This window comes from Populus trichocarpa, chromosome 1, assembly GCF_000002775.5.
Source record: "Populus trichocarpa isolate Nisqually-1 chromosome 1, P.trichocarpa_v4.1, whole genome shotgun sequence".
NCBI classification, from domain to species: domain Eukaryota; kingdom Viridiplantae; phylum Streptophyta; class Magnoliopsida; order Malpighiales; family Salicaceae; genus Populus; species Populus trichocarpa.
Window position 1 is genome coordinate 45,585,817 of NC_037285.2, and position 24,794 is coordinate 45,610,610.

Here is a 24,794-nt window from a genome sequence, read left to right on the forward strand (position 1 = left end):
TATCGATCTGAAACTTTGTCTTTATAGCTATTCCCCTTCAACCCGAAACAACGATCAAAACATTGTCATCTTGAGATCCCAATCTGGCGATCCTCTGACTTCTAACTTCGATTAATTTAACTTGGAATTCCATTTTGAGATCTCTTTTGGCAATCTCTTTTAACCAAAAAATTTATATTTGCAGCTTGGCCAACCTGAAATCTCATCTGGCGATTTGCCTTAGCCAAAGCTAATATCTGTGTTGCGGTTGGGTTAACCTGAGATCCCTTCTGGCGATCTCCTTTAACCAAAACCCAAAAAAACTATTTTGCAGCTCGGTCAACCTGGAATCCCATCTGGCGATTCCCTTTAACCAAAGCTGAAAGATGAGATCCCTTCTGGCGATCTCTTAAAATTCCTAGAAAACTCCACGCTTTTCTAAGGAATGGTCTCAATATCGGGTGACCTAAATTATTTCTCCCAAGCCAGCCGACTGCCTCCCTCCCTTTGCAAAAAAGGCTGGCCGCCGCTTCCCCCAGTTTTGGTTCCCTTTGGCTCCTTCTTAAACCTTCAGCCCCTCCATCACTAGGGTCTTCATTTCCACGATCTCCCCTAAGCTGGCCCCTGACCCATTTCCGGGCATTGCCAGCAGTGGCGCTGCATGGAGCAAATGCGCCGTCATTATTCTGGCAGATTCCAGAAGGCTTTCCACTGATCCTGTAGTTTCTGGGGGCTTATTTTGTAATTTTTGAATTGTATTTGATACATTTTAAATTTTTGTTATTTTGAAACATGTCAAAATGATGTGTGAGTTGAGCATAATAAAAAAAAGTGATGTGTGTGTGTGTCTGTTTGTATTTTCTTTTATATATGTTTTCTTTTAATGTTAAAATAAAAAAGACAAAAATATTAAAAAGAAGAAAAAAGAATTAAGTGTTTAATTTGTATATGGTCAAGTATTTTAAGGACAAATAAAATCATGTTGTACTTCTCGTGAAAATGTAAGTTATTTTGATTATTTTAAAGACAAGTATTTTTTAATTTTTTTATATGCTAGATTTGATTTTTATTATTTTGATTATTATTTATTTTATTTAAAATAATTTATAGAATTAAATTTCTTTTTTAATTTCATTATCTTTATTTTTTATTTTTATAATAAACTTGAAGAGAAAAACTCAAATATTAATAAGTTATTTTTTAATTTATTTTTTATGACATGAACAAACATTTGAAATTATTTTTTAACATATTTTTTAATTTATTTTTCTTAACACTATTAAATATAAATAAATAACTTACTTTGTAAGAATTTATTTTCTATAAAAACTACCTTTTAAAAGAAACTACTTTAAATAAACGGGGCTCAAATCTCACTCTCATGGCTTTATTTTTCAAGTTTTAAGAGATAGATAGACCTTCATAACCGCATGTGGTTATTTATCATGATATTACCTTCTTCTGGAATTAGGACATGATGAAAATAGGCAAACAGAACCTAATAATTTAGTGATTCTCAATGTTTTGGAAGATTTTTGCGAAAGAAAAATTATTACAAATTTCCCTAGTCATGATCATATCCATGACATCTGACAAAATTATTATAAACATAATTTTTTTTTGCAAACATTTAGACAAAAGAGTTTATTATTTGGCGAAAAACAACTAGTCATCACCCAAAGAAACCGAGTGAATGAGAAAAAAAGACAAATAGCTAGAAAACAATCAACAGATCCAAGAACTTTCTGTATGGTTTCCAAGAAAATAAAAAGAAACGAGCAGCACAACCCTCTTTCTCCTCTAAGAAAAAGAAAAGTAAAGGAAAGAAGATAGAGAGTCAAACTTGGCTGAATCGGCACAAGGTTTGAGTTCTGAGTCTAGTGTATTAACCTAGAAGGATTCAAATCAATAATTTCTTCTAAATGATCAAAACATGTTGTTTTGAAAAGACCAAAAATATCAATTAGAAATCTTATCGAGTTTTGACTAGATTACAAGTCAATTCATCATCAAATCAATCGGGTCAACCTATATTAATGTTGGGTTAACTTTTTTCTTATACCCAACCCGAGCAAGCTAACGGTTTGTTCAAATCAAGTTTAATAACAATGTTTTCATCTATTTAACTAACCCTTTTAATCTATATATTTGCGTTGATGTATTTTTTTTCATTCCACAGTAAAAGAAAATCTCTTGATTTCTCATGAACAATCTTAAAACTGTTCTTCAAGATTCTGAAGGAAAAGACATTAAAGAAGCTTCTTATGACATGCAGTTTCAACGAAAACTCCTTCATGCTATTTTCCAAGATACTTCTACCCACTAGAAACCTGGAAAAACTTAAATAATATCAGCAAAAGTTTTGTTGTCAATGAACATGGCAGTAACAGGTTGGGAATGTGTCAGCATGCGAAGTGCCAAAGGGTAAAAGTATTATTAAAGAGGCGTGACACAAACGAAGCTACCCCTTACCTACTCCTGGGAAGGAATGTCAGACTATACAGCTTTTTCAATTCATTAATGTCGTTCTCTGTTTGTCTTCTAAAACCTACTCCCATCATATACATGTATTATATTCTTAAAATTGCTCTATGGGATTGCAGGTCATGCTCGTTTGATTGCTTTTTTTTATATTCTTTTCATGCTCTTCCAAATAAGGCAGGGAAGGAGGACCTGAAATCACGGCAGCGAATAAATCACGGCAGCGAATAAGGAGAGAAATAGCCCGTTTGTCTTTGCTTCTTTCTTTTAGTATTTTTGAAAAACATTAATTTTTTTACTTTAAATTATTATTTTATATTTTCATATTATATTGATATATTTCTAAATAAAAAAATATTTTAAAAAATAACCGCTAACACACTCTTTTTAAGCTATTAAGTAAACCAGTCCCTATAATTTGTCAACATTGCATTTTGGTACCATCCATTTTTTTCTTGTGTTCATACTTAAAACCTTCTTAAAGGATTCTTATTAATAGCTTTAAAACCTCTCTCTCAAGATTAAAAGGTTAGAAATAACTTTATGCTCTCTAAGTCTAACAAAACCACCAAGTACCCTTAAAATCAAAACCATCATTGCAAAACCAGTTTAGTACAAAAAATTTTAGCTGTTAGCTTTTATCCAGAACCTTTTACTTTGATCAAATGGTTAAACTTTCATTAATTTTTGAGGGAATCCACAAAAAAACCTAGAAAAACCTATAAATACTCTTGAAAATTAGAGCTGGAGAGGAGGAGAAAATGAGAGAAAAAGAGAGGAAAAACGTGTGTAAATAATTTGTTAATAGACTCTATTATAAAGGTTCAAGAGGCTAATATAAAAGGTCTAACCAGCTTTAGAAAGAAAACGAGGGAAAGGAAAAGAAGGAAGGAAATGAAAATAAAAAAATAACAACGTAATTTTGAACTTAAAGGTCTAATTTCAGTGAAAGTTAAGAGCATTAGAGACTAGACCGTGCTTATACCAAAAACGACTCTCATCGTTGAAGGAATGCAAACAGTTGTTAACGAGACACTTATGCTGTTCCAACATTCAAAGATTGTTGAATCTAGTACTGGTGCTCATTCTGGATCTAGTACCAAAAGGAGAATATAGAAAGAGATAGTAGTGAATTAATTATCTTTCATTCAGTAGTAAGAAACAAACGGGGGCACTGCATTTATAATAGCCAGAGAGGTGTTTTTATATACAATCAACAATTAAGGTATCTTCTTGTGCTGAGCTTCCATCATGGTTGCAAGACATTACCATTGGGGCAAGGTTATTTTGCTCGTAAAAGCAAGTTTTAATTAAAAACTAAATAAATAAAGTATTGAAAATTATTATAATCAATATGAAAAAACCTAATAACAATAGATTATTATTCTTGTTAAAACCCTGACTTCATAATAAAATTTGATTATCCTAATACAAGACTTAATACAATTTCATAGTTGTGGAACACTAACTAGATATAAAGAAAAAGTACAAATTACAACAAAAAATACAGGTTTTGAAGGTCCAACAAAAATGATTTGCTAACAAGCTATAAGCTTGAGAAAGATAAATAATGAGAGTGTGAGTTCAAAAACTCAGTGAGTAGATAACGTTCAATATACATACACGAGGTAATACAACAATGAGGAATATATATATATATACAATTATGGCTTTAGATTCTTATAGGTAGGTTTCTCAAATAGGCCATAACAAGGATATCGTAAGGTAAAATTTGTTAGAAAATCAAAATGCAATGAGCATGAGGCTCCGTACTATGAGATGATCAATCCACACAGGTTGATGACTCTCTCGACCAACTAGGGTTTCAAATACGATGTGCACTAAGACTAACACTACTCTGTTAGCATGAGCATTCTAACTGGCATACCATAAGTTCATATCATAATCAAACAAACAAATTCATATCTCAAGGCCCAACTCATGACATTAATAAAATAAGAAGCTATCAATTCAGAAGTCAATTTAGAAGTATATATTGGCTTATATCAAGAATTCAGATTCAATAATTGATTATGTTTTATCATAACAAAGATAATAATCAACATATATATTATCAAGAAGCACAATCCAATTCATATTAACAACTCAAATATTTATATTATTTCTCATGCATATGAAATTGACTTAAAAGTGAACAGAACTCAAAAGCAAATACCGAAGAAAATCCTACTGATATTCCGCATGTAGAATATCAAGATTATCTAAATACAAAGGAGACATATTATAAAATAACTCAAAAAGAACATACAACCTATTTAATACACTTAATTAAGGGTCTATTTCATAACCCTATATATTTTTTTTAACTAAACTAGTTATTTTTCCCAAAAACCAAAAAAGTAAACGGTTTTCCGGAAATCTAATTCATAATAAAACAAATAATGAGACTTGATAATAATTCACTAAATAACCACCAATTATTTATCAAAACAATCTAAAAAAGCTAATATTAAAGCTAAGGACCAATCTGGAATTTTATCATATTTTTAGGGGTCAAATTATAATTTTATCAAATTGGAAGACCAAACTAAAAATATCATAAATTCATGACTATACTGGAATTCTGCCCAAAATTCATCCTCAATTCTGCCCAGAATCTCAAATTATGCTCCAGGGACCACTATAGAATTTTATCAAATTTTTAGGGTCAAGTTGTAATTTCATCAAATTGGAGGACCAAAGTGAAAATGTCATAAATTCATAACTATACTGGAATTCTACCCATAATTTATCTTTAATTCTGTCCAGAATCTCGGATTATACTCCAGGGACCAATCTCTAATTTTTCCAAAGTTCAGAGACTAAACTGTAATTTTCACAAAATGGGGGACCAAGCTGAAATTTCATAATCTTCAACCTCAAACCAGAATTTACATAGATAACCTACTGATATATCAAGATTTCTAACTCAAATTCACCATTTAAATAAACCATAACTCAAAATCATCATTTTTACCTAAAATTTTTCAAAATCAACTAAATAACTCATTACCCATAACACTCAACCCATAATTTTTTTGTAATGTAATTGTAATTCCTAGCATAATGCATATTCGAGGGCAAGCACAACAACTCAAGAGCAAAGAAACTTAATGAAATAGCAAAAGAAAAAGACTTGAAGGACTGAAATAAAATAAAACCAAAAAAGAGGGATGAAAAAAGTAACCGCACTCTGGTTGCCATAAAAAACATAGTTCTTTTAGTATTTTTTTTTTTTAAATATTGTAATAGGTCAATCATATTACCCGAGTGTGTGACACAGAGATGATCAACATAGAAAATTACTTTTAATTGCTTGAGTTTTATCCTTAGATGACAAACTTACCTTGTCCTACTAATGCTTTTGCTTTCATTGTTTCGAAAGTAAAAGAGACATAAACATAATCATTTCCTTCCTTTTACTTTCCACTTCTTTGTAAACGGGATGGTGCTTAGGGGGGCCAGTTTTTCTTTTCCTTTCTTTTTAAAATCTTATGCCTAATTGGGTGAGGAAATTAGTGGAGCTTTAGATTTTTTAAAAGACAACAAAAAGAAGCAATGTCTCATCTTTTGATATGGTGGTCTTCCATGATCAGTTTGTTGATAAAGATATCGAGAAACCTAGGTTGGAAGCTAGGCCGGAAGCTAAGCTTCTTTTAATTATGAATTGTTTATGCAAAGGAAACCCAGAAGCTTGAACAAACAGAAATGCCTTGTTGATTTCTCTGCTACTACTCATTATTTCCAATATTATTCCATTATCTTACCCCAAAGCAATTATACAAGAAATTTCATTATCCTGCCCCAAAGGCAATTTATTACAAGGACTTCCTTTACCTCCTTTAAGGCAATTTATTTGATGAAAATTCCTTTAATCCACCTCAAAGACAATTTATCTTAGGGAATTCCGACAACCCAGGCAATTTATTTCTTGGAAATTCCTTTAACCCGCCCTAATTAAGGCATTTTATCTAAGGGAATTCCAAAATAAATTTATTTCTTGGACTCAGTATTCTTTGATACTAGTTATTTATATAAAATTTAACAACACTTAATCATCTTGCATTTAAGAAGAAATTCAAAAGTAAGGATAACCCTTATCTAGAGCTCCTGTGGTTCTTGCTCCCGAGAGAATTGGCTCCACTCCGGACAAATCTACTATCAGAAACTCAAGTTTCAACCAATCAATAACATCAACACCCATTTTATTTCAATGCAATAAGTTTTTCTTAACCAATTTACTTGATGAAAGTTCTTATAATAAAAGTGACAGAATTCAAGGTGAAGACAAGCAGAAGGGCGTGATAGAGTTTGACAAAGATGAAGCTAGTTCCAATAAAGGGAAACACTCTATGCAGGCCAAACAACAGTGGAAATTCTTATAATCCCACCAATCAAGGATTACAGGACCCTAGTCCTTCCCAAACCAATTTGAACTCCCCGTAGAGAAAACATCTCCAAACCCATTTTGAATCACCCACAACAAGCATCTTCACAACCTGTTCTGAACCCCCCCACAACAAGCATCTCCACAACATGATTTTATTTCCTTGTGTGACAGGTAGGTCAAAATTGAAAGATATTACTATTTTCATTAATTTTATTAAAGCTTAATTTATTTATTTATTTTGCCCTTTTCTTTTAAAAATGTTATCTCCTTGGTAAGGAATCCTTGGTTCCCAACAGCAACTGTAGCATAGTTAAAGGTTGCGTAAAAAAATATCTAAACGCCACCGAAAGTAGTGGAGCATTAGAATTTTTAAAAGACAAAACGGGGACAAGTGGGAGACGAAGAAAAAGACAAAAGTAATCCCATCTATTGATGTGGTGATCCAAGAGACACCATAACATGGTGTTCTTCCATGAAGTCTAAGATACACCGTCGTGTTGTTTCATATATATTTATATATATGAAAATAATAAAACTACCGTTTAAAACAACTCTGAAAACAAAATTTTTAATAATTCATAATTTATAAGCAAACATCACTTATAAGCAAATAATTAATGATGGTTAAACTAATTCATTGTTAGGCGGATATGTATTAAGGTTAAGACCCCTCTATCTAACACTAATAACTAATCACTGATAATATTTATGCAAAACTTGTAGCTTAGGATGAACTCTCAGAGATGTGGGCGAGGCAACTCAAAGTAGAAGGGAAGGGGTAACCTCTGATAACAGAGAAAATTGTAGAGTAAAGCAACCGAATTTTCTTAAATTAACAACAGAAATCTACAATGAACAGTTCTCGAGAAGAAACCCAAGAAACGTATATAAAGCTACATGATGACATAATAGGAACCTGCATTGCCTCCATTCTATGATGAAAGTTCAAGAAATTTTACGTCGAAACTCAGAGTCTCTCAGACTACATATTAGTGGGATTTCTATAAACAACTGATTCTATTGCAAAGCAACATTACGAAAAATTGAATATTTCACACAGTCTAATAAAAGTAGATTCCATTGTCAATTCCTCAACATTTTCCAAACAAATCCATGCTCCTCATTTTATACTTTCTCTCTTATTACCAACTTCATTGAGTTTCATATAAGCATAGTCAATCACACAACTAATATGTGAATTCACAATTTCTTACCGAAAACATTTTATCAGTGCAAATTAATACATAATTTTACCTCTCCTCTTGGTGAAAACACAGACACAACCACCGAGCAGATCTCTGGTAATGGTCTCTACAAATTCCCTACAGTTCCTATTGCCAACAAACTCCTCTTGCCATTCCCTAACTTCATTGAGCCAGCTAATCTGGATGAAAGAAAGGACCTCAGCCTTGAAATTAGCATCATAGTCATGGAACCTTAAAGCAGACCCAACTTTGTAGCTCATTACCAGTTAAGTAAAAGTTATCAATAGCTGTGTAAATCATTGAAACTGCCACAAAAGCAACCCAAATTAGTTATGAAATTGATTCGATAAAGGAAAGAGGGGAAGAGGGGAAATGGGTAACGGAAAATTAAAGAGAGATGAAGATCTGCGCATGACTACCTGTTTTGAGAATTATGGATTTTTATCCCTAACTCCAAATTGCACCAATTATAAGTTCATTAAAACAAATCTGGAACAGAACAGATGGAAAAAACTCGAAACAACTCGGCTAGAATTTGGGCAAGAAATTCAGAACGGCCAAGATTTTAAATGAGATAAAAGTTATCCCATTTTGTTCTGTTTTTTTTTTTAAATTAATATGAGATATACTATCCATTTCAAGCGGAGCATAATGGAATGAACAACCTTGCATAGAAGACCTAATTTTAGTGAAACTCAAGTTTATTGTGTCAAAGAAAATGTTCTAAAAAAATGTTTTAAGCATTAACAAAATCTAGTTGGCCTAGGCAATCCACTATTGTTGCTGTTACCGTTGGTGCATACTCAATTACACCATTGACATAGTGCAACTGTTTTTCTTTCTTTCTTTCTTTCTTTTAAAAAATCCATGTTATGTTTTTTATTTGAAGCTTTTTTGTTAACATCTTTCGCAATTGGCCTTGGTATTTTGTTTCCATTTTCTCTATGTTTCCTTCTTCTGTAGTTAGAAAACATCATGTCTTTGGGTTTGCGCTTGATACCGCAAAATTAAGGACACAATAGTCAAAAAACACAAAAAAATTTATAAGTGAAAGGGGTTGCAGTTGTGAACCCTAAAATTTACAAGTTTATTTTTTTAATAATAATAATAATAATAATAATAATAATAAAGAAGTTTGCCTTCTTAGAAAGTTTACAAAGCCTTAAATTGGTTAGGAACCTCACCTCAACAAGGAAACAAAAAAAAAAATCCAAAATTATAAAGGAAAGAAGCAAAAAATCTAAAATAAGCAAGAAATCTGAAAATAACAAAGAAAATCACAAAAAACTAACAAAACCCGGGGCATCAGTGAGAGTTTTGATATTTAAAGATCCGATGGTTTGTATAAAAATTTGAGCACAATCCAATAATCGAATAAAAAATTCTAGCTCTTTTGAGCTGTTATTCTTGTCTAGTACAACCAAACATTCTCTTGGGCTTAAACCTGTTCTATTGGTTCATAAATACATTTACTAAGCCATCAATATTATTTGTCTGAGGAAATCCTCATCTCGTTGTGGGAGACCCACATCTGACTGCTTAGAATCACTAGTTATCGTAGGATCGACTATATCAAAATTGGTTGGTTTTTTGTTTTCAAAAAGAATTAAAATTTGATGCAGATGAAAGCTAAAAACACAATAATTAAAGAGCACAAAAAATTTTATGAGCGAAAGAGGCTGCAGATGTGAACCTTCAAATTCACAAGTTTATTTTCTCTAAAATAATAATAATGAAGTTTGTTTTCTTAGGAGGTTTCCAAAGCCATAAAAATATCAAGAATCCTATCTTAACTTGGAAATAAAAATACAAACTCAAAATTACAAAGGAAAGAAGCATAAAATCTAAAATAAGCATGAAATTAAAAAATAACAAAGAAAATCACAAAAAACTACCAAAACTAGAGGGCTCAACAAGATTTTTGTTATCTAAAGATTCGATGGTCCGTATAAGAATTTTAGCATGATCTAACGATCGCATAAGAAATTATGACCCTTTTGAGCTATTATTTTCGTTTAACGTGACCAAATCTTTTTTTGTCCTATACTTGTCTTATTAATCCATAAATACATCTCCATGACCTATCTTTTTTTTTCCTACTATAGATGGAGTTTGACCATCATCGTCGTATGATTTGACTTAGTTGTATCGGTATTCAATCAGATCAACTTTATATATTATGGGTTTACATTTACTATTTTAAAAAAATGCTCATTATCGGTTTTCGATCACCATAAGTCCATTGTTCACACCTCAAGTCCGTACCTGCAGCGGATCGCAGGCAACGAAACTATAGACTCGAGAGTAAACATGCTACTATAGTTAGCAAGTAAGGGTCCAGGTCATTTGTTGTCTGGTTTCAAATAGAGTTTCAACTCATTTAATAAATATATACATGGCTCATAGTTGGATTATTTGTGTTTTTGTTATTTGTTCCTCCCAGTACTTGTACCAGAAGCTGCTCTCATATTTGAAGGAATGCAAACAATTGTTAATATGAAACTTATGATGCATAGGAAATTGCCATTTTTCTCATTTTTAATTCAAAGAAAAATCACAAGTAAGTTTTTGTTAGAAAATAACTTCTTATTTCAATCAGAAGTGTGCCACTAAATTGATTTATAAGTAAGTTTTTAAATCGTGGATTATATCTTACATTATATTTTTTTATTTACAAAAGTTTATTTGAGTTATTTTTATTAAAAATACTTATAATTTAAAATTATTTTAATTCTTTTTTATCATAAATTATTTATTAAAAACAACTTAGATTATCGCTTGAAATAAAAAAAGAAAAAGAAAAATTTTTCAGCCTGTTTTCTCTTTACTGAACAACCTCTTTGATTCTCTAGCATCTGCTTGGAAAAACCATTCAACAAGGGGATTCTGCTAGGAAAACATGCAATTGTTCTTCTATCTGATATCAGTTTCAAAATTCTAAACAAATAATGCAACAAGTCACATTTATTACAAAAAAAGTCACGTTTATTCCAGACCTCAAGCTGCATTGCCTATTTCAAAACCACAAAGAGAACATCATACAGAACAACAAATACCCAAGTCGTAGAGCCATTAATTTGAGCATAAAGGAGAATGAAAGTCCACGCATTAAACAGTAGGCACACACATGAGTAGACATTATGCCCTTGTTTTTGAAGATTCAGACACTTCAAAAGAAAACTCACGCTCTTATTTTTGGGAAGTTCTTCTATGGTAAATAAGACTGTTACAATGTGAAGCCAATTTGTATCCCATTGCCAGTGAAACAGTAGGAATTACTTCCACCAATCTAAAACATATTCGCAGCACCACAGCTCAAGGACATGAATCTCTGTGAAATCGCCTAAGGTCGAGTTGCTCATGTAATAGGCAACCAACCTGCCTAATGCAAACAGAAGTACAAAGACCATTCATGCATATCCATTACCTGATTAGGATGTTTTTCAAATTCCAATGCCAAACTAATCATCCTACCCATCATCATCATCACCACCATCTCCCTTCACCACCTTCCTTCATCTCCTTCACCACATACCCACCCATTATTTCGGGTCCACGTTCTACAACTGCTGATTGGCGCAGAGCAACCAGTGCTTGAATCCTCAGCTACTTCAGATACCTGTAATCCAATCCAAGCATGGCATACACATTTTAACTTCTAAATCTTATTATTGAGCGAAACAATAAACAAACACACAAAAAGAGAAGCAAGAAATCAAGACAATTCAGCAGCACCTCTGATTGAGCTCTTATTGAACCATTTGGTGCAGTAGCAAATTTTGTGATCAGCTTTGGGTATTCTAACACCTTCAACTTCTCTAAATGAGGGAATAGGAAATCATAACATCCGAGATTAAAGCATACAATATTTGATAATTGTTCTAGCAACAGCACCTGCAGATTCGGGGAAGAAAAAAGGCAGAACCGAGGCTGAAAAAGGAGAAAAAAAGGGCAGAACCGAAGGGCCAATGGGGAGCATGAACGAAAACAGAGAGGGGACCTAAAAAGAGAGAAATAGGGAGAGAGCAAAAGGACAGCAGGCCTGCTTTGCCTTTGTTCTCAAAACGCAAGTGAAGTGCAGGGAAACTGCAAGCGTTGGTCAGCCTAATTATTCGTCTCCAGCTACACACTCCAAACCATCAAAAGAAAGAACTGAGAAAAACAGGAGAAAAGGAGGAACACGAAAAAAAACCAAGGGAACGGGCAGATACAGAAAAAAAAAACTGGAGGGAAAAACCCAGGGGAAAGAAAAACAGAGGACTGCAGGAGGAAAAACTGGGGAAGAAAAGGGCAGAACCGCGGGAACAGAGAGAAGAGACTCAGGAAAAAAAGTAGAAGGAAAGGCAGAGGAGAGTCACAGATCAGCTCTGCCATTGTCTTCATCCCTGCAAAAAAATAAAAGAATGACACTGAACCAAAGACTATTGACAACCGGCATCACCATTGTTTACTTTCCTTCATCTCAAAACTAGAGGAGACAGAACGCAATCAAAGAAAGAAGCAGAGGAAAGTCACCGAGACCGTTGCTACTGCCTTCGGCGTTTCCAGAACTAGGAGAGAAAGCAAAAGAAAGCAGGAGGAAAGGTGTTAAGCAGACAACAGGCACCATCACACTGCAGCCATCTTCGCCGTTTCCAGAAGCAGGTACGGCCCTCATCCCATTTTGCATCTTCATTTCAAATTGAATTGTTACAAGAGCTGTGCGAAGGTAATTTAATTACCTTCGCACTGCTCATGCACGCGTGAAGCCACTTCACGCGTGCTTTTCGTTTTGCCCAGGGCCAGTGACCGGGCCGGGCTGGCTGGGTCCAGTCCATGCCATGTGGGCTGAGCTGGGCCCAGCCCCAAAAAAATAAAAGAAAAAAACAGAAAAATAAAAAAATAGAAAAAATAGAAAAAATAAAAAAATAAAAAATATGCATACATGAATAAAAATAATGTAAATTTATTGGTTTATTTACTGACGCCAGAGTCAGTAATAAAAATATCGGTTTAAATTTATATTATTTTTATTTGTTGTATTTTATTTTATTTAGCTAGAAAAAAAATATGTGCATGCTGAAAAATAAATTTATTTTTTCATTGGCGCTAGAGTAGGGAATAATAAAAAATTGATATAATTTTTTTTATAGCTACGTAATATTTATCAACACCAGATTTGGAGATATTCATAGTTGAATATTCACTGACGCCAGAGTTAGGAATATTATAAGCAAATTATCATAGTGTAAACTAATAAATATTTAGTAATTTAAGACAAAACCAGCAATGCAGTCTGCCTCAGGCAGAACGTTTAAGGGGTGATAATATCTTTCCTTTTACGTAACCAGTCCCGTACTATAGAATCTCTGTTGATCAGTTAGGGTTCCTAGTGACCATAATACTAGGTGGCGACTCCATAAATAAGATATTTTTTCCTAAAAGAACAAGATGTCAGAAATCTGTTTTTTTTCCACAATCGAGTTTATTTTGTGGACCGTCACGATATCGGGTACGATAAAAGTAGTCAAATTGCTTAGCACGAGACCCTTCCACAAACATCTCATGCTTGTGTCAGGCAGGGACTTCAATTTTAATGTTTTCAAACTTGTTAGCTCCTACATCAGAAGACAACAAAGGCACTAATTTGTTAGATATAATTCCTAGTATGTTTCGGTAAATTGATGAATCAATTACCCCCAATACTTACGTATCAACAAAAGGATATATGTAGACATGGCAGTAGACAACTCAATATTAGCAAGTGGAGGTTTATCGTCCTGTCCAAATACTTCCATTAATTGGGGGAAGAGCCTCAATTTCACTCAAACTGGGAAAGCATAAATCTAGGTATCATTTCATTACAATAATTAATTTCTTACTTCTTTAGCCCTGCATCAAGAGACAGGGAATGACACAGTTAGACAACTCCTTTTAAATTTAGTGGATGGCTAAAGGATTTATCTCCACTCATCAATTACTTCAGTTTCAGAAATTTAAAGGAAGAAATCACAATGTATTGAAGTCGACAACCAGAAGCCCAAAAGAAAACAATTTTGACGAATACCCACCAAACAGTTGAAGTGCTGCTGTAACTGAGATTTTTTATTATATGTATTTTTTGTGGTCCAATGGATAAATAATTTTTTTTTCTTTTATTTTACCAGCTAAATTTCGCATGTGGAATATTGAGTTTTCTGTTGTTTTTTCAGACACAGAATTGAATCCTTTATATATTCTGTTTACCTTCCATAATTTTTTCATAAAAATCTTAAATATTTTATTTTTATCAGCCATCATTATAATTTCAGATTCTGAACTAAATGAGTTGATACCTTTTAACAAATAAATATAAAACTTCAAACCTTCAAATTTTCAAGACACCATCTCTCAATCTCAAACCAGAAACAACCCCTTCTCCATTTAACCGAATCTCATAACTCTGGGATAGGAGAGGGATAGGACTTTTGTAAATTGATTTAATATATTTTTGACTTTTGATTTTAATTTTTTTTTAAGTATGTTAGTTAAAATAGCTTTTGATTTAATTTTTTTTTGTTATAAATTGGATTCAAAACTTTGTTTTAATAATAATAAAAAATCTTAACTTTAGTTTGTGGATTGTATACTAAATTCCTTAATAAAAATAGTAATTTTGAATCTTTTTTACAAATAATGCTTATAACTTATGGTTATTTTAATTTATTTTTTTCATAAAAAAAACTTTTAAATTATAGTTCAAAGCTACCAGATTAGGCATGTAGCTTATGAAGGGTTTGTAAGCAGCAAACAATTAAAATTAGAAATCAGAGGAACATTTAGAGGATAGAATATTTAGAATCTCTAGCAATAGCCAGCAATGTATCTGCTCGAAAAAACCATTCAACATGAGATTGTTCTGCTAGAAAAACATGAGATTGCTCTGCTATTTGATATCAGTTTCAAACTTCTGAACAAATAATACAGCATCAAGTCTCAGTCATCACATGCCCATTCAAAAACATTTATTCCAGATGTCAAGCTGCATTGCCAGGCCCGTTTCCAAAACCACATAAGCATATGCAATAGAAACAGAGCATCAAACTGACAGAGAAAGCATGAGAATGAGAGTCCACACATTAAACAAGAGTAAACATTATGCCTTTATTTTTGAAAGGTTCACACACTTCAAAACAAACACGAATGGCCAAGCAAACATACGCCCTTACTTCTGGAGGCTTGTACGATAATGGGCAAGCAACATTATTTTTTTGAGGTACGCACAGTAATGACTAAACACACAACATTACATTACATGGGTAAACAAGCAGATAACCTTATTCACACATATATAGATAAGTCGTTATCTTCTTTTGAAATCACACATAGCAGATAACCAAACGAGGGAATAAGAAATCACAGCATCCGAAACTGAAGCAGACAATACTTGATAATTGTTTTAGCGACAGCTTCTTTAGATTAGGAAGCACCATCTCCTTCTCAACGTTGACAGGTGATACATGATCATCCTGCCCAAACACTCCCAATAATTGAGAGGCTTTTGTTACTCTTAAGTATTTGGAGCTATGGGAGACCTGAAGCCATGGTAACTGGGAAGAGGCTCTTCAACATGTTACATTCTCCAATCTCAATTTCACACAAATTGGGAAAGCATAAAGATTGGAGATGATCTCCTAACAATATCTGGTCGTTTTCATCATCATCCTTAGCAATGATTCGATTGAATTCCTCACAGGACAATATCTTTAGAACTTTCAGTTGAACTAGACTGACAATCATGCTGCATGTGAATACCAGTGTCAGTCTCTTACACTCAACCACCTCCAAAGTAGTCAATTTGCTCAGCACGAGACCCTTCCATATACACCTCATGTCAGGCAGGGATTCCAAGCATAATTTTTCCAAATTTGTCAGCCCCTGCATCAAAAGAAAACAAGGATACCAATTTGTTAGATATAATTCCTAATAAATTTTGTGCACTTTGGAACTATATAATTTTGGTAAATAGATGAACGAATTGTCCCCACTAGTTCAGCCAAAAACTTATCAACAACAGGATATGAGTAGACATGGCAATAGGGCATGAAAAGTTGCAGGACTGAAACAAACATTGGAGAAATATAAAGGACGTACTTGGAGCTGCGCAAACAAATTTCCCAATTCTTTGTGGCCATCAATGTTTAGAATTTGCAGAGAAGGCAATTGAGCAGCAAAATTCTTTGGACCAAAAAAGCTGCAATTTGAAAGAGACAATCCTCTTAGCTTAGGGAACTTGATGATTCCATCTCTGGTGAGTGCATCTCCTTCTCCAGTGTAAAATATATGCTTTACATTGTCAGCAAAATCAATCTCCATCTCTTCCAGGTTCAGAAGACTTGGAGACACAGAGACAGGGAAGACATATTTCAGTTTACCACAGTAACTTATAGAGAGACTTCTTAATTTTGGGAAGCAAAGTGACCCTGTAGTTATTTCCCTTGCATCATCCTTTTCTCTGATAAGATGCTTCAATTCACCGCAACTACCTATGTTAAGGCTTTCTAGCTTTGGCAGACTTTGAGCGAGGGACAGTGTGAAGATAAATATCAGTTTGTTGAGAGAAATCAAATTCAGATCAGCAAGATTTTGGAGGCTGACATGATTGGCGGGCCCCTTCCATATACATTTGAGCTCAGGTAACTTGATCAGCTGTAACTCTGTTAAAGATGACAACTCCTCCTCACTGCTTCCTTCATCAACGTCACCCAATTCAAATACCTCTTCCAATGATTTGCAGTCGCAAATGTTCACACTCCTTAGAATACTTGTCTCATATTTGTCTCATAGGTGAGTTAGTTAATGTACGTTGATTGAGCAGAAGGTAGTGGGTTCAAGCTATACTAGGAATAATATTATGTTTTTTCAAATTACTAGCAAAGGCGTGTGGGCTTGTTTAAGGCTCACATGCACGTGCCTGAGTTTTGTTGTCATAGGACGAGTCATTAGTTCAGTTTTTTTTTTTATTAGTCATTTTAGTTTTTATTTTTAATTTTTTTAATATATTTTTTGAATTTTATTCTTTAGTATTGAGTTTTTTTATTAAATTATATTTTTTAATATTGAGTTAATGATAAATTAGTTTTTATATTTTTTATCATGTAATAAAATAAAAAAAATTAATTTAACTCAATATAATTTATAATCCGAGTGGGTTGACTAGAGTTAACTTGAACTATTTTATTTTTTTTATTTTTAGACAAGTAAAAGGAAAATTAAAAAAACAAAGTAATCTCATCTTTTAGTACGGTGGTCCAAGATGCACCATGATATGGTTGTAGTTTATTTGCCTTTTCCTTTTAAAAATGTTGTCTCCTTTGTAAGGAATCCTTGGTTCCCAACAGCAATTGTAGCAGAGTTGAAGGTTGCGTAAAACAATTCTCTAAACTCCACCAAAAGTAGTGGAGCGTTAGAATTTTTAAAAGACAAAACGGGGACAAGTGGGAGACGAAGAAAAAGACAAAAGTAATTTAATCTTGATGTGGTGATCCAAGATACACCATGATATGGTGTTCTTCCAAGAAGTCTAAGATACACCGTCGTATTGTTTCATATATATGACAATAATAAAAAAAACCGTTTAAAACAACTCTGAAAACAAAAATTTTTATAATTTATAATTTATAAAACATGCGATAAAATAAGTCATAGTGAATGTTTTCATTTGGCATTTAATTCCATGAACATGACCTTATTCTTTGATCAAATTACTGCGATACTCGAAACTAAATTGAATGTTACTGACTAGCTATTGTTTCTCATTGGCAAGAATCATTGCCAATTATCATAACATGTTAGTGATTTATTAGAACTAGTTCTAGTATCTCCTACCTCACTCATCAAATATCATTATTTTGTTCATAGCCATATGAGAGTTATTATCCAACCATTTTCAAATCCATTCAAAAACCTTGGTAAATCAATTTATAAAACATTCTTACTTACAAAAACTTGTAGGTCTAGTGTTACCAATCCTTGTCTTGGGCTTATACATGTTCCATTGTTCCATAAATATATTTGCTAAGTTATCAACATAATTTGTTTGGGGCAAATCCTCATCTAGTTATAACAGACTCACACCTGACTGCTTAAAATCACTAGTTATTGTAGGATTGACTACATCAAAATTGATTGGTTTTTTGTTTTCAAAGAGATTTAAACTTTTGATGCAGACGAAAGCTAAAAACACAACAATAATCAAAGAAAACAAAAAAAAAATATAAGCAAAAAGGACTATAGATCTAAACACTCAAATTCACAAGTTCATTTTCTCTAAAATAATAATAATGAAGTTTGTTTTCTTAGAAGGTTTACAAATCCTTAAATATGTCAGGAACCTTACCTCCACTAGGAAACAAAAACAAAAACACAAAATTACAAAGAAAAGAAGCATAAAATCCAAAACAAGCAAGAAATAAAAAAAAATAACAAGGAAAATCACAGAAACTATCAAAACTATAGGCCTAAACAAGATTTTTGATATCTAAAGATTCGATAGTCCACGTAAAAATTTGAGCATTATCCAATAGTCGAATAAGAAATTGTAACTCTTTTGAGCTGTTATTCTAGTCTGACGCAACCAAACCTCCTCTTGATCTTAAATCTGTCTCATTGATCTATAAATACATTTTCATGACATATCTTTTTCTTCTTTTTTTTACACTATAAATGGAGTTTGACCTGTTAAATAATATTTATGTAGTCTTATTTATTAAGGGTAGAATAGTACTTTCAGTTTGACCTATATATACTTTATTTGTATTTAGGTTAAGACTATGCATTCATAATATACAGATTATTCAGAATTGTAGCCTCCTTTCTCTATTTGATCTCAATTAATTTAACATGGTATCAGAGCTGGTTTTATGAAACGAGGCTTAATCTCAAGCACAAGTTCGCGGATCCAACCATGCGGTGAGTTGGCTGGGGGTTTGCAGGGGCAGCGCGCCCCTGCCGGGGTTCGGGGCAGAGCCCTGAAAATTTTTTGGAGTGAGATTTTGTCTTCCGCTTCTGCAAAATTTGGTATTTCGTCAGTTTCTGCAATTATTTTGGTATTTCGTCTACCCTTCAGCTTTTGCAATTTGGTATTTGTGTTTAGTTTCTGCAAATTGGTTTTGTGTTTTGGAGTAATCGTATAATTTTGAGAAGATATTTGTTTAGTTTCTGCAATCTCTGTTCAGTTTCTGCAATTTGGTATTTTGTTTTCCGCTGCTTTTGCATTCTGGTTCTCTGTGATTGTTAATTATGGCTACTGAAAGAGATGATTCGCTTCAGTCTGTGAATGTAAGGTTGGATGGGAAGAACTATTCATATTGGAGCTATGTAATGCGAAATTTTCTTAAGGGTAAGAAGATGTGGGGTTATGTTAGTGGAACTTATATAATACCTAAGAATGTTGAGGAGGGGGATGCTGTTTTGATAGATACATGGGAAGCAAATAATGCAAAGATCATTACTTGGATCAACAATTCTGTTGAGCATTCGATAGGTACGCAGTTGGCGAAGTATGAGACAGCAAAAGAGGTTTGGGATCATCTGCAAAGGTTATTCACGCAATCAAATTTTGCAAAACAATATCAATTAGAGAATGACATACGAGCTCTTCATCAGAAGAATATGAGTATTCAAGAGTTTTATTCTGCTATGACAGATCTTTGGGATCAATTGGCTCTTACAGAATCAGTAGAATTAAAGGCATGTGGTGCCTATATTGAGCGTAGAGAGCAGCAACGATTGGTACAGTTTTTAACAGCACTTCGCAGTGACTTCGAAGGACTTAGAGGTTCAATTCTGCATCGTACTCCACTGCCTTCTGTTGACTCTGTTGTCAGTGAGTTATTAGCTGAAGAAATACGTCTTCAGTCTTATTCTGAAAAGGGAATTCTTTCTGCTTTAAATCCTTCTGTACTAGCAGTACCTTCTAAGCCATTCTCTAATCATCAGAACAAGCCCTACACAAGGGTTGGCTTTGATGAGTGCAGTTTCTGTAAGCAGAAAGGTCATTGGAAGGCTCAGTGTCCTAAGTTGAGACAACAGAATCAAGCTTGGAAGTCTGGCAGTCAATCACAATCCAATGCTCATCGACCACCTCAGGGTTATAAACCACCACACCACAATACTGCAGCAGTAGCTTCCCCAGGCTCTATTACCGATCCTAATTCTTTGGCTGAGCAATTTCAGAAGTTTCTCTCCTTGCAGCCACAAGCAATGTCCGCTTCTTCTATAGGTCAGTTGTCTCATAGTTCCTCAGGTATGTCACACTCTAAATGGGTCTTGGATTCTGGTGCTTCCCATCATATGTCTCCAGATTCCTCATCTTTTACCTCAGTGTCCCCTTTGTTCTCCATTCCTGTTATGACTGCTGATGGCACTCCTATGCCCTTAGCAGGTGTTGGTTCTGTTGTCACACCTCACTTGTCTCTCCCTAATGTTTATCTTATTCCAAAACTCAAATTGAATCTTGCGTCTGTTGGTCAAATATGTGATTCTGGTGATTATTTAGTCATGTTTTCTGGTTCTTTTTGTTGTTTACAGGATCTGCAGTCTCAGAAGCTGATTGGGACAGGCCGTAGGGAGAATGAACTATATATTTTGGATGAGTTAAAAGTGCCAGTTGCTGCTGCTGCCGCTGCTACTACTACTGCTGATTTGTCTTCCTTTCGTTTGAGTCTTTCATCTTCTAGTTTTTATTTATGGCATTCCCGTCTAGGTCATGTTTCATCATCTCGTTTGAGATTTTTGGCATCCACAGGAGCTTTAGAAAATTTGAAAACTTGTGACATTTCTGATTGTAGTGGATGTAAACTGGCAAAATTTTCTGCTTTACCTTTTAATCGAAGTATTTCTGTCTCATCTTCACCATTTGATTTGATTCATTCTGATGTATGGGGACCTTCTCCTGTTTCCACAAAAGGAGGGTCTCGATATTATGTCTCTTTTATTGATGATCATACTCGTTATTGTTGGGTTTATTTAATGAAACATCGTTCTGAATTCTTTGAGATATATGCAGCTTTTCGAGCTCTTATGAAAACTCAACATTCTGCTGTGATCAAATGCTTTAGGTGTGATTTGGGTGGGGAATACACCTCTAATAAATTTTGTCAAATGCTTGCCTTAGATGGAACCATCCACCAAACTTCATGTACAGATACTCCTGAACAAAATGGTGTAGCTGAAAGAAAACATAGGCACATTGTCGAAACTGCTTGTTCTCTCTTGTTGTCTGCTTTTGTTCCTAGTGAGTTTTGGGGAGAAGCTGTTCTTACTGCTGTAAGTTTGATTAATACAATTTCATCTTCTTATAGTTCGGGTCTATCTCCTTTTGAAAAGTTATATGGGTATGTCCCTGATTATTCCTCATTTAGAGTCTTTGGTTGTACTTGTTTCGTTCTTCGTCCTCATGTAGAACGCAATAAGTTATCCCCTCGATCCGCTATTTGTGTCTTTCTGGGTTATGGTGAAGGTAAAAAGGGGTATCGTTGTTTTGATCCAATAACTCAGAAACTTTATGTGTCTCGTCATGTTGTCTTCCTTGAGCATATACCTTTCTTTTCTATTCCATCCACTACTCATAGCCTGACAAAATCTGATCTTATTCATATAGATCCTTTTTCTGAGGATTCTGGTAATGATACCTCTCCCTATGTTCGATCAATTTGTACTCATAACTCTGCAGGTACTGGTACTTTACTCTCTGGCACACCTGAAGCTCCATTCTCATCTACAGCCCCTCAAGCTTCATTTGAGATTGTGGATCCACCTCCACGTCAGTCCATCCGCATTCGTAAGTCCACAAAACTACCAGATTTCGCTTATTCTTGTTATTCTTCATCATTTACTTCCTTTTTAGCTTCTATTCATTGTCTCTTTGAGCCCTCTTCCTATAAAGAGGCAATTCTTGATCCGCTTTGGCAGCAAGCTATGGATGAGGAACTTTCTGCTTTGCATAAGACAGATACTTGGGATCTGGTTCCTCTACCTCCTGGTAAGAGTGTTGTTGGTTGTCGTTGGGTGTATAAGATCAAGACTAATTCTGATGGGTCTATTGAGCGATACAAAGCTAGGCTGGTTGCAAAAGGATACTCTCAACAGTATGACATGGACTATGAGGAGACATTTGCCCCGGTTGCAAAAATGACTACTATTCGTACTCTTATTGCCGTAGCTTCGATTCGTCAGTGGCATATTTCTCAGCTTGATGTTAAAAATGCATTCTTGAATGGAGATCTTCAAGAAGAAGTTTATATGGCACCCCCTCCTGGTATTTCACATGACTCTAGATATGTTTGTAAGCTTAAGAAAGCATTATATGGTCTCAAACAAGCACCTCGTGCTTGGTTTGAGAAATTCTCTATTGTGATCTCGTCTCTTGGCTTTGTTTCTAGCAGTCATGATTCTGCTCTTTTTATTAAGTGCAATGATGCAGGTCGTATCATTCTGTCTTTATATGTTGATGACATGATTATTACTGGTGATGATATTGATGGTATTTCAGTTTTGAAGACAGAGTTGGCTAGACGATTTGAAATGAAGGATTTGGGTTATCTTCGATATTTCCTGGGTATTGAGGTAGCATACTCACCTAGAGGTTACCTTCTTTCTCAGTCGAAATATGTTGCAGATATTCTTGAGCGGGCTAGACTTACTGATAACAAGACTGTAGATACTCCTATTGAGGTTAACGCAAGGTACTCTTCTTCTGATGGTTTACCTTTGATAGATCCTACTTTATACCGCACTATTGTTGGGAGTTTGGTATATCTCACCATCACTCGTCCAGATATTGCATATGCTGTTCATGTTGTTAGTCAGTTTGTTGCTTCTCCTACTACTGTTCACTGGGCAGCTGTTCTTCGTATTTTGCGATATCTTCGGGGTACAGTTTTTCAGAGTCTTTTACTTTCATCCACCTCTTCTTTGGAGTTGCGTGCATACTCTGATGCTGATCATGGTAGTGATCCCACAGATCGCAAGTCTGTTACCGGGTTCTGTATCTTTTTAGGTGATTCTCTTATTTCTTGGAAGAGCAAGAAACAATCTATTGTTTCTCAATCATCCACCGAAGCAGAATATCGTGCCATGGCATCTACTACCAAAGAGATTGTTTGGTTACGTTGGTTACTTGCTGATATGGGAATTTCCTTTTCTCATCCTACTCCTATGTATTGTGACAACCAGAGTTCTATTCAGATTGCTCATAACTCGGTTTTTCATGAGCGCACTAAACACATTGAGATCGATTGTCATCTTACTCGTCATCATCTCAAACATGGCACCATTGCTTTGCCTTTTGTTCCTTCTTCCTTGCAGATTGCAGATTTCTTTACCAAGGCGCATTCCATCTCTCGTTTTCGTTTTCTGGTTGGCAAACTCTCGATGCTTGTAGCTGCCACATCGTGAGTTTGAGGGGAGATGTTAAATAATATTTATGTAGTCTTATTTATTAAGGGTAGAATAGTACTTTCAGTTTGACCTATATATACTTTATTTGTATTTAGGTTAAGACTATGCATCCATAATATACAGATTATTCAGAATTGTAGCCTCCTTTCTCTATTTGATCTCAATTAATTTAACATGACCATCATTGTCATATAGTTTGACTTAGTTGTATCGTTTTTAATCAGATCAACTTTATATATTATGAGTTTACATCTACTAATTTTTAAAAAATGCTCACAAGTCCATTGTTCACGCCTCAAATTCGTAACTGCAGCGATTCGTAAGCAACGAAAACCAGTTAGAGACTAGAGAGTAAACATGCTACTAAAGTTAGCAAGTAAGGGTTTAGATTAGATTATTTGTTGTCTTGTTTCAAATATTAGAGCAGTCTCAACTCATTAAATAAACAAGTGGTGCATTGATCCTTGCATTAATAAACCAGAATCTGCTCTCATCTTTGAAGGAATGCAAACAATTGTTAATATGAAACTTATGATGTACAAATTCTAATCTTTGTAAGAAGTTGTTTTGCTGCCCACCGGCGGCCATATGATCAGAGAACAATATTATATTTTTTAAACTCTTCACTCTCATAAAAACAATTTATATAATTATAAATAGGAAAAAAATACAAAAAAATAAGATTAAATATTTTTTAGAAATTACATATTACTGTTTTAGTTTTTTTTCTTAATTAGAGGTAAGTTCAATAAAAGTAGTAATAATTATATTTTTGTGAAAAAAGGTTACTACAACTCCTAATAATTAGTTTCGTGTAAAAAATAAAAATAAAAATAGTAATACGTTAACAAAATTTTAAAGATATTTTAATTCAATTAAGTATTTCAACACAAAATTTATGTTCTTATACAGTTATATATTAATTCTAACAAAATAAATATGATTTCTATGTTTAAATTTTGGTATTAATAACGCATACAACAATGAGGCAGTTAAGTTTCTTAGATAAAATAAAATCATTTTAAAAATAAAAATAAGCTAGTATGTTTGTTACATAATTAAGAAAATTTAATTTTTTCTTCAAATTAATTTTTTTAAATCGTTTTAATATGGTGGTATCGAAACTAAATTTTAAAAAAAATATTATGAAAAGCAATTGTTAATATTTGTTAAAACATTATTGTTAATATTTCTAGTCGGTTGCTATATATATAATGGCATGTAATTGGAATAATATATGTTAACTTGTACACAACTTAATAAATTAATGAGAAAACTAAAGTAGCCGGTCATGTGGGCGCAATGACAATCCGCTTCTT

At 33.8% G+C, this 24,794-nt stretch overlaps 4 protein-coding genes across 5 annotated transcripts in view; all 4 read right to left on the reverse strand.

The window, feature by feature from the left end:
* LOC112326262 (uncharacterized) overlaps positions 1-17,004 on the reverse strand; it is a 48,943-nt gene extending 31,939 nt beyond the window's left edge. The window contains exons 1-2 of one of the 2 annotated variants that reach the window (XR_008057758.1): positions 16,168-16,857; positions 15,235-15,951 (exon numbers count right to left, since the gene is read on the reverse strand). Coding sequence is in view for 1 of the 2 variants with exons in the window: in XM_024593599.2 (XP_024449367.1) it covers positions 15,598-15,951; positions 16,168-16,389 (576 nt within the window). In the remaining variant the exon portion in view is untranslated. Of the gene's footprint in view, positions 1-15,152; positions 15,952-16,167 lie in introns of those variants that run through there. The other variant, XM_024593599.2, reaches the window with a different exon arrangement.
* The window catches only part of LOC18096055 (uncharacterized), a 691,470-nt gene that overhangs the window by 391,937 nt on the left and 274,739 nt on the right, over positions 1-24,794 (reverse strand). The gene's annotated exons all lie outside the window — the stretch shown is intronic.
* Positions 1-24,794, reverse strand: part of LOC112326257 (protein SUPPRESSOR OF npr1-1, CONSTITUTIVE 1) — a 70,285-nt gene that overhangs the window by 31,981 nt on the left and 13,510 nt on the right.
* LOC127904502 (uncharacterized) overlaps positions 1-24,794 on the reverse strand; it is a 67,842-nt gene that overhangs the window by 31,223 nt on the left and 11,825 nt on the right. The window lies entirely within an intron of this gene.